Below are 10,561 nucleotides of genomic sequence, written 5' to 3'. Positions count from 1 at the left end.
CATCATTGGCAGGTCAATGGCCCATCACAGGGTAAGAAAATGAAGACAATCACTGTTCATTTAGAGTTGCCAAATAAAGGCAGCGACACAATTTTTGGTTTTGTCAATCTCAGAGAAAAAGTGGACAATTGTGGCGATATCCTTGATAGTGGCTTCAAATCTTTGATGTTATGTCGTATCGTGGACGGCTGCCCTGTGCATTACTGCTGCCATGAGCTAAAGCCACTAACAACCAGTGCAGTAGAAAATAATGCACTAGTCAAAATGACACCAGTGAATGCTTACTAGAAGAACCGTTTGATTCTGGGTTTGTGCATTTATTATCTTGATGGCACTGTTCACAGATGTGTTGAATAAAACTGTCATCAAGGTTTACAAAAGATCAACTTTGCACAGTGTGGCAGCGAATAAAACTGCTAAAATCAACCAAGAATAAGGCCGCTTTGAAATTCGCCGCAGGAAAGTGCGGTTTTGAACTAATCTGTATTGATGGATTGTGGCATTCATCAGTTCAGTTTATCGACCAAGCTTTTGAATGAGAAGTGAAACGCTCTGGAGAGCAAAAAAGCTGTCCAGTTGCTGTCTTGATACCCACATGCCTTGATCTGGACCACATGTGGCACATTTGTTACCCTGACCAATCTCTTTGCTGGCTCGTCACTCACAAGCTGAAATATTAACATTTCGTGTCGAGAACTGATTTCTGCTTGGGGGGGGGGGGGGTAGTTGTGACAGGAACAATAATTATGAGCTGTTTGGCAGGAGGATAAAACTGCAGGCGATATTTAAAATATCTCTTGCATAAGAAACAGACTGTATGAATCATTTCAATGAGCGGATAACATACGGTGATTCCCCGGTGGCCTTGAAACCTCTAAGCTAAGATTATCGCTGTCCCTGTCGTCAGCACATATGGTGAAGTGGCCAGCGAGGTGTCGCACCAGGCCGAGCCCCCAACTGTAAACAGTGGCAGACTGATGCTCTTATTCCTTCAAAAACATCAAGTTGATGATGATGATGAAGATAATAAATTATATCAGACATGTTGATTATAAGAACATAACTACATATGTACAAATAAACACAATTATATATACAGTTCAGAATGTGCCCACATAATTTACTATTCAATGTGTTCCTGCATCTCATGAAGTCCGTTTCACTGCCTTCAATATTAATTCAACAGTTAAACTCTCTCCAATTTCACTTTTTTTGAGCTGCATAATGGTGACTGATGGGTCAAAGTTTCTTACAATTTCACAAAATATAATAAACCCATCAACCCTTTGTGCAATCTTGAAGCCTATCATTAGCAACAACACATGTATTATGGACTTAAGTGAGGCCACAGGAAGTGTGCAAAGAGCAATCTGGGCTGCAGTTAATGACAGTAAATAACTTGGTACCTGAAGGTCAAGGCTTTGTGGGATAACAGAATATTTGACCCCAAATGAATCATCAGACTGGAGCTTCCTATTATGGAAGTAAATACATGAGGCTGTGCAGTGACCATATTGTTTACCACTTCCTTCTACGTTAGGGAATTTGTGGGTTTCCCTGAATCCTGTTCTTTGTCTCCCACAATGCATATTTTCATTCGGACCTGTTGGATTGTAAAACTCCATCACTGGTAAATTGTTCCCCGTGTGTATTATTGGCTGTGTTGCTCCCTCTGCTAATGCTTAGGCTTGAGACAGTCTTATTCTGACCTTTTTAGCTCAAAGGTTAATTGTGTGGAAGAATTTATTATGGTCAGTCATAAAAGAATGCTTTATGTATTTGTGCTAATAACTCGGGTTGGGATGACAAGTCACAACAGTCAACTATTACTAGTTGATGAGTCAGATCTTTTGATTATCATGATTTATAACTATTCAGGCGATGTATGTTTGTGGTTTCCATGTTTGCTTTACAATGACAGGTTAAATGTGTATATTTCCATCGTGGGGCTGATATACAATTTAATCCTTTGAATAAATGTCTTGGCAAAGATTGCCTTACAGGTCACTGTGTTAATACCATGTTCTCTTCTTGTATGCACAATTTTGCAGTTTTGTTCCTTAAATACAGTTCATTTTGGAGCTTTAGATTTGAACTTCATTTACTATCAGAATTAACTGACGACTCGTCGACGATTGAAGGCACCCGACTATTTGACTAATGATTTTAATTAGTTATCCCAACCCTACTAATGACATCTCTATCCATGCTGATCATCTTCATCTTTTACTCGAAAAGCTCAAATCTGAGCGGACTTGTGTCCACGTGACAGCTTGGTGCTATAACATTTTGTCTATAATAAGAATAACAAGAATAATAAGAATAATAAGAATAATTGTATCTAAATTGCCTGTAGGCATGAATGTGTTTCTCTGTTTGTTTTCCCTCTGATGGGCTAATAACTTGTACAGGATGTACTTTGCCTTCACACATGTCTGGTGGGATTGGGTCCAGCATCCAATGACCCTGAGCTGTATAACCTGTGTAAATGACAAATGGATGGAACAAATATGAAGAGATATTTCATATGACTCTTTAGAGAGTCTGGTTGATTTAAGTCAAAATACAGTCAATATCCCGAATATAGACACGGTTCTTAATTTGGTGCAGAAACAAGCAGCCACACAAGGTAACAGGGCCATGATCACTTCGCTGCTAATTGATTATGACAAGAGTTCAATTCTAATCCCTCATCATGTGATCCACAGCAGTCTCAGGTTCATCCTCACATTCAGATGGGATTTTCTACAATAGAGCAGCCAAATTACAATCCAGTGTGGATGGACTTTCCAAAACTTTGTGTTTTGGCAAATTTGCAATTTTTTTTAAATAATTTCTAGGCTGTCTAACTGAGCCGTGACTGTTATATATGTATATATACATTTTTTATTTAATGTAGAGGAAAATCTTTAAAGTAGTTAACTGGGTTAAGCAGTCCCGGGTGATGTAAGAACATTTCGGGAGTTATATATATATATATATATATATATATATATATATAAAAGAAATAATAATAATAAATATAATTTCACAATGGGTCAGCGCCTGAGTGAGGAAAGTGACCCAGACAAGGAAATTGACGTGGCAGAGCTGCAGGAATGGTACAAAAAGTTTGTGGTGGAGTGTCCGAGTGGAACTCTGTTCATGCACGAGTTCAAGAGCTTCTTTGGTGTCACCGACAACAAGGAGGCTGCAGATTACATTGAAAACATGTTTCGAGCCTTTGACAAGAACGGCGTAAGTACAATGTTTTTTTTTTTTAATTTGTAGGAATAATAAGTCTCATTTAGAGTTATTTTATCTTTTGAAATGACATTTGCTGGATAGATTTTTTTTTATGAGACATTTTTATTAATTGATGGGGAGGAAAATAGTCTGTTGCAGTTATGAACGTAGAGTTTTGTAAAAAGCAATTAAAAAAGAAGTGAAAGTATAGTTTCCAGATTTGGAATGGTTGCAATAGCTATTATTTTTTTAATAATGCACGGAGCCATGCCTGAATGTCAGTGCTGGATTTAATTGGTTTTTCAATTATTCAATACAGGTTCAATTCCAAGGACAAGTAAATAAATAACTAATGGCAATCTGATATTTACAATATTTGTCCTGAAGCTTTTCATTTTTAAATCACGATGATGAAAGTAAAGGAACATTTATCTCTACATAATATCGAGGTAATCCTACATTTCATTTGAGCCCCTTTTCTTCACACACACACAGGACAACACCATCGATTTCCTGGAGTACGTGGCAGCTTTGAACTTAGTCCTTCGGGGGAAATTGGAGCATAAGCTCAAATGGACCTTCAAAATGTACGATAAGGACGGAAGCGGCTGCATCGATAAAACAGAGCTTCTTGAAATTGTGGAGGTAAAATTCTCTTCTCTCTTTTTTTTTTTTTTTTTTCAAGATAAGAAAAAAAACAATAACAACATTTTATGTATCCTTCTGACAAAGGTTTCCGGACATTTTAAAGTGCATCTTGAGATAAATTGTTGGGAAGGTTTGCATTATAGACACTGCTACATCCTTTTGTGTCTCTCAGTCTATTTATCGGCTGAAGAAAGCCTGCCACGGAGAGCTGGATGAAGAATGCAACCTGCTGTCCCCAGACCAAGTGGTTGACCGGATATTTGAGCTGGTTGATGAAAATGGAGACGGTGAGTGCTCCTGGCAGCTTTCTGACGGCTTAAAAGTTGATTTACAAAGTCTGTGAAAGGCTGCGGTGATCAGTGTGCCAGTGCTCATGTGGGTTTTGTTGCTTGTCTAAATTGCAAGGAAAGGTTCACTCTATAATGTGTTTCTGCTGATTGAAATGAAGATTTTAAAAAGAAAAATAGACAGCTATATCGTCACATAATCCTGAAAAGTAACTGTCAGTCGCCTCTTAGGGGAGCTTTCGCTGGATGAGTTCATTGATGGGGCACGGAGGGACAAGTGGGTGATGAAGATGCTGCAGATGGACGTGAACCCTGGGGATTGGATCAACGAACGACGGCGCAGCGGAGACTGCTGAGACTGAGACATGGACTAACAATCTGTCAAGCACAATACTCCTGTGAGATAATTTTATCTGATTTCTTTAAAAAAAAATCTGTTGTAGTATACATGTACATAAAAGAAAACAACACTGCAGTTAGATGTTAGATGTTCGTCCACAGAAAATCTGCATTTAGCTTACAAACGTATTTTGCTTCAGATAAAATCATGCTATGGAGCGAAGAAGCCGTAGATACTCCAGAACTATCTATTGCTATGATGATGTAGCTGGATTTGTAGGTTCAGTTGGAAGTATGCTATCATCATAATGCACTTGTTTCATCTTGTTCTGTTTTGTGTCATAAAGCTGTTCAATAAACACACAAACATAGACTGAAGAGGGGTTTCTTTTTCTATTCATCTTCTATACTGCTTTATCCACTTGAACTAACATTCACACCTCCAGGCACTTTAGGGTCACTGATTTAACCTCACATACATGTTTTTGGACCATGGGAGCAAACCGGAGTAGCTGCAAAAGAAACCCATGCACACACTGAGAAAATATATAAACTCCACATGGAAAGTTCAGGCCAGTATTTGAATCTACAACGTTTTCACTGTGAGGCCACGGCCTTTACATTATGGGCATGCACAGTAAATACTTATTCCTCTTCTTTCCCTATGGAACATATAGTAGGTTGATAATGTAACAAAAGTGCTGAGCCCGAAATGTGATAATTGTTTTTTAAATTAAAACCCAAAATGTAACATCTGGTCAATGTAAAAATATTTAACAAGAAATTAAACGTGATCATAATATGTTTAATGTTATACATTGTTTTTGTACTGATAATTGGAGAAATATATTATATACAGGAGACTATGAATGACTTGGACAACAGCACTCATACATGAATACCATAAACTGTATACAAATATACATATAAACAAACAGTCCAAACTTTTAGAACACATTCTTTCAATGTTATTCAAATTAAAGCAGTTCAAGTTCAAGTCCAAACCATAAATTACTGACTCACTTTATGATGTGGATAACATTTTTACAATATTAAGGGAAACATATTTCTCCTTAATATGCCTCCCTCAATAAGTAAATAATATATTTATTTACAGTTTTATTATTTTGCTAATCTTGGAGAGAAACCGTTTCAAAAGCTAAAAGGACACTATAGAAATAGTTTTTGAATTCAACAATGTGATTAATCGCAATTAATTACAGATTTTTTTAATCGACTGACAGCACTAAAATAAATAAACATCCACAACCCCTATCAAAGACCTCTATCTCTCTCTCTCTCGCTCTCTCTCTCTCTCTCTCTCTCTCTCTCTCTCTCTCTCTCAAAAAATAAGTGCACTGGGGGCGCAGGGTGCCCCATCCAATATGGCGGCCGCGTGGTACGTCAGCAGCGTCAGACTTTATGCGTCTCTGGATCCATCGGACGTTTTTCACGACAACGGGAAATAGCGCCAAGTCACTTCCTGTTTGTGCCGCTCTCTTTGAAAATGGACCGTGTTTTTTCATCAGCGCTCCTTGACTTGCCAGCTTTTTCATTCGCCGATGCGGAGGCAATCGCAGCGGCGAATCCACAAACAAATAAACTTGAAAAGGGGTATATGTTCTCCCATGAAGAATATATCCATCGCTATCAAGGTAAGAAAAGACGTAGCTGAGCGAGCTAACCGCTAGCTTCGTATGATGTACATAATGTCGTGATTAAGAAGTCTAATTTAGTGTGCTAAATTATTTGATGTATTTAATAGAGGCATGATATAGACTTTGAAATGATATGTTAACATTCTGATGTGTTTGCTATTAATATGTGAAAGAAAACGTGCTCGATATTAGTTATGATGATGATGATGCCAGATGTTCACCTTAACCCTGCTTTGCTTCTGCATGCTTATAGTATCAAATATTGTGGAGGGAGGGAGGGACACGTAGTGGTCAGAGCTAAATGCTTCAGGTCCATGAGGAAAAATGAGGAACCTCGCAGTTCCTGTTTATGCCAGCTGAAGAACCTTCATGTACAATGGACAACTCCTGTATGACTGAGAGCTTACTATTTCTCTTCTGCTGCGGTTGCAGTTCATCTTCAAACATGATTATGTTACTTAATTAAAGCTAATTATGCTTTAACAAGTATCAATTTATATATTTGCTAAAAAAAAAAAACACCTATCTGTTTTTAGATCTGACTGGGTGTTGATAAGGCTGAGTTGTTGGCCTTTTCCTGTAGTTGTGCTGCTGGTAAAGGCTTTTGCAACCATGTAGTTGCCCTCCTTTATCAGACCGCACACTACTCCCAGCTCCAGCTGCCAACTGTTCCTCCTGCACTGGCCTGCACAAATGGGCTGCAAAGATGACAGAGACCAAGAACACAGGCAAAAAAAGAAAAAGTGGAACCTTTTTTTTTTTTTTCTTTTGTAATATCATTTAGCATATGACAATCTCCTTTGTAGTTTTAGTAATTTAAGTACGAATCTTAACTCTCAGAAATCTATCCATCCATGTCATACCAAATTGCTCACCTGTCCCTTTATTTATTTATTTGACATATTTATTTGTTTATTTCTTATAAGGGGATCCATCCTGAACCTGCCAGTGAGGTGGTGGTGCAAAAGCCCAAAACGGTCGGAAAACGATGTCTTCAGTTCACGCTGTACAGAGCTTACAGAGGTATTGGTTGGTAATATTTTTATGCTTGTAATGTTTCTTTTGTCATAACTTACTGTGATTATGTCACTCATGTATGTTTGTAGGACCACTTCCTGATCCCGACATCTTGGCATCAGGAGAAAAACTACGCCAACTGGAGTCCCACCCACTCATGGCTCTTGTTTTAGATGGCCTCTCAACTTTGGAGTTGGTCCCATCCAAATTTGGGCCTGTGCCACGGGGCTCACCGATGTCCTACCAGTACCAGTACAAGTCCTGCGGTGGCATCATGCTGCACCATCTGGCTCCAGACATTCCTGCCATTCCTATGATGGAGCACAGTCTTGCCAACATGTGCGTTGTGCCCACACTTGGTCAACTTATGCATCTTCTGTCTCTGCAAGTGTCACTGGAAATGCAACGTGTTTTAAAAATGCTTTTTTTTGGTCAAGGTTACAACTATCGGGTGGGCAGGTAATATATATTAAAACCTGGTAGACATGTCCATTACAAAATATGTATTATCTAAATATTTAGCAAACATTCATGTTTTGATTTGGTGGATATTCATTTGCAGCATAATCCACTATCAATTTAGATTATACATTGTTAACTTAAATAGGTCTTCAGAATTTTCTGAAATGTAGTCCTCCAAACAAAGTGGGCCGTGGTAACAAACTCCCGCTAACAAAATCCTCTGGGGCGAAGTGCCGGCTGCATACAAAAGTGCCCCCCGTCTTTATACAGAACGTCGGACCCTCCTCCCTTCTAATGGCTTGGATCCACTGCCTACGTTGGTCCGGGTCCGTAGAAAAGGCGTGGTAAGAGAGATAAGGTTGTTTTCTTGCAGCACAAGAGCAACCAAGAACACAACAACAACAAGTGCGTCGAGACTGAGCCATGAGTATCACTGTCCAATGCTAAACCGATAGCCAATGGACGCTGGTTATCCCCACATCTGGTTTTAGACGCGGAAGTGTGAAAATGGGCTAGTCCCATTCTCGTTTGGTATCGCGAGATTATAAATAACGTCCGCGTTTCTTACTGTTCTTGACGTCTGCCACGGACACGGTCGCACTTCGAGCTGTTTGTAAGTAGTACTTTCGTTTTTGTTTGGGTAATTTAAAGGATCAAATACGTTTCAACAATAAATGCAGACAATAAGGCGTTGTTTGCAGTTCTCGACTCAATCCAGAATACAAGTGGACTTTCTCTCAGCAATGTCGCTTCTAGTCCAGAAACGAATTGACTTCTACACAGTTAAGGTAAGGACACTATAGCTCATTTACTTAAGCTTCGTATATTTCAGCTGCGAAGACGTAATTGGACATATAGTGATTAACAAAAGACGTGGCATGTGGTTTGTTTATTGCCTCTGTCACCAGGCTCCATCTCGCGATCCAAAGCCGCCCCCTGCCGGTCAGACATCAGAAGGCGGCTGGAGTTTGAACTATGTCTCCGGGGATCTGTTTTCCTGTCCGGAAGTCGAGTCTCTGGCTCACTGCATCAGCGAGGACTGCCGCATGGGGGCAGGCATAGCGGTCATGTTCAGGAAGACGTTTAAAGGAGTGGATGATTTAAAGAAACAGGGTGCGTCAGTCTTTTAATTATTTTATCATCAGTGACAAATATGTCTCATTTTGCCAGTACAGGCACACTATACACCCCACCCAGTTTCCTCTTTACACACACACACACATATATATATATAACAAAACCTCTGTCTTCACTATTTCATATTGTGGTAGTGCAATACTGCAATCCTGTTTCACATTGCCTTATAATTTGTCTTATGTACACCATTCCTCTACTTTTTTTTTTACACTTTATATTGATACACAAATTTGTCTACTTCTATATTGATTCAACAAAGTGAGAAGCACTTGTAATTTCAATATGTGACCTATACTTTATGATTTTTCTCAACACAGTAAACCACTGGCTCTATATTTCATTATTAGGCAATATATCTTTCAAAAAGTGACTTTCCGCATGAAAATGGCTCTTTTCGGGATAGACATTTTTTGCCAGATTCATGTAAAATGTGCCACAATCTTACTGCAAGATGATTTGCCTGACTGCTCTTTCTAGAGCCATTTGGCAAACTAGTTTTAAATGTTCAAATATGGCTTCACGACACCGCTAAACTAAAAGGATCAATCAGGTGGTGCACTGCTATACAGACTAGGAGGCTCTCCAACCTCAATCACAATAGTGATTGCATAGAAGTGCCTCAAAGTTTGGGGTTTAATACCTAAAATTATTATTCTTGGATGTAAATATATGCCCTTTGATTTATGAACCATTTTCGGTTACATGTTTCAATGCAAATACCTTTCCTGTTTTCCAACAGAGAAGAAACCTGGACAGTGTGCCATACTGAAAAGGGATCAGCGTTTTATCTACAACCTGGTAAAGATTTAACAGTCTTCTCAACCATTTTGAGAGCCTAAGATAAATCTCGATAAGTGAGTCAGTTTGTTAAAAAATGGTTGCCTTCATTTTATTCTTTGCAGGTCACAAAGAAAAAGGCCTACCAGAAGCCGACCTATTCCCAACTGAAAGAGAGCCTGGAGGACATGAAGGCACACTGTGTGACCAACGGAGTCACGAGAATCTCAATGCCTCGGTCGGTATCCTTGTGTTCGTTTAGAATATGTTTTTGAAAGTCACTGCGTGTTTCGACTTCAGTTGCGACGAATGTGTCCTCTTGACAGGATCGGTTGCGGCCTGGACCGACTAAAGTGGGACAAAGTGTCTGGCATCCTGGGAAATGTGTTCAAAAACACAAACATCTCCATCACAGTCTACAGTCTTCCATGAGAAAGAACAGACCATGGTGATGAAGGAATTCATACGCAGATGAAATGATGCAGGAAGTATTCAGGGTTCATGCTCTTAGTGCACTTTTCATATACACAGTTTGACAATATCGATCTTTTTATGGGGAAATGCTGTTGATTGAATGTAAATAAACATTTACTAAAACCAAAAGCCTCATGAACTTCTGCAATATCTCTCTGTTCTGAATTCATGACACCACAAGTTTAACCTCCTGTGTTCTCTATGTTAATATATACTTGGACACCGAGTCTGAAGAACCAGTTTTTTTTTTTTCCCTGGTTTGCCCATTCATACACGAGCCATTCCCACTGTTGACTGGGTAAACTGTGTTATTTGCATTTGTCTGTGGCCATTGTACAACTTCTGGAGTGCTCATTGTAGCCCGTACAGATGGCTGTGGGATCCATTATTGATCCGCTCTGGAGATGTACTTTAAAGCAGCAGGGACACAATGGACCAGATGTGGGTGAAGGGACGGAGGAGCGAGGAATCTGACACCACAGTCAATCCCACACATCCATTTTCTCCTGCATGGGGAAAGTCCTTTTAACGCATCAC

At 39.3% G+C, this 10,561-nt stretch overlaps 2 protein-coding genes across 2 annotated transcripts; both read left to right on the top strand.

The window, feature by feature from the left end:
• Window positions 1-3,033: 3,033 nt before the first annotated feature.
• Window positions 3,034-4,516, top strand: guca1b (guanylate cyclase activator 1B; the record flags this gene model as incomplete). The annotated part of the gene is made up of 4 exons (XM_080496941.1): window positions 3,034-3,237; window positions 3,721-3,870; window positions 4,046-4,160; window positions 4,392-4,516. The coding sequence occupies 4 exons, from the start codon at window positions 3,034-3,036 to the stop codon at window positions 4,514-4,516; spliced, it is 594 nt and encodes a 197-aa protein (XP_080353067.1).
• Window positions 4,517-6,015: 1,499 nt separating this feature from the next.
• LOC308130395 (ADP-ribose glycohydrolase OARD1-like) lies at window positions 6,016-10,143 on the top strand. Its single transcript, XM_080496753.1, is given in 9 exon segments — window positions 6,016-6,154; window positions 7,084-7,180; window positions 7,264-8,249; window positions 8,338-8,424; window positions 8,545-8,749; window positions 9,513-9,571; window positions 9,676-9,788; window positions 9,877-9,979; window positions 9,981-10,143. Coding segments are annotated over 6 exon segments (570 nt in total). The 5' UTR covers window positions 6,016-6,154; window positions 7,084-7,180; window positions 7,264-8,249; window positions 8,338-8,379; the 3' UTR covers window positions 10,026-10,143.
• The last annotated feature ends 418 nt before the right edge of the window (window positions 10,144-10,561 follow it).

The sequence above is a fragment of the Blennius ocellaris genome (assembly GCF_963422515.1).
Source record: "Blennius ocellaris genome assembly, chromosome: 5".
Lineage (NCBI taxonomy): Eukaryota > Metazoa > Chordata > Actinopteri > Blenniiformes > Blenniidae > Blennius > Blennius ocellaris.
The sequence above is the reverse complement of the archived record's forward strand: the minus strand, read 5'-3'. Positions and strand labels throughout refer to the sequence as shown.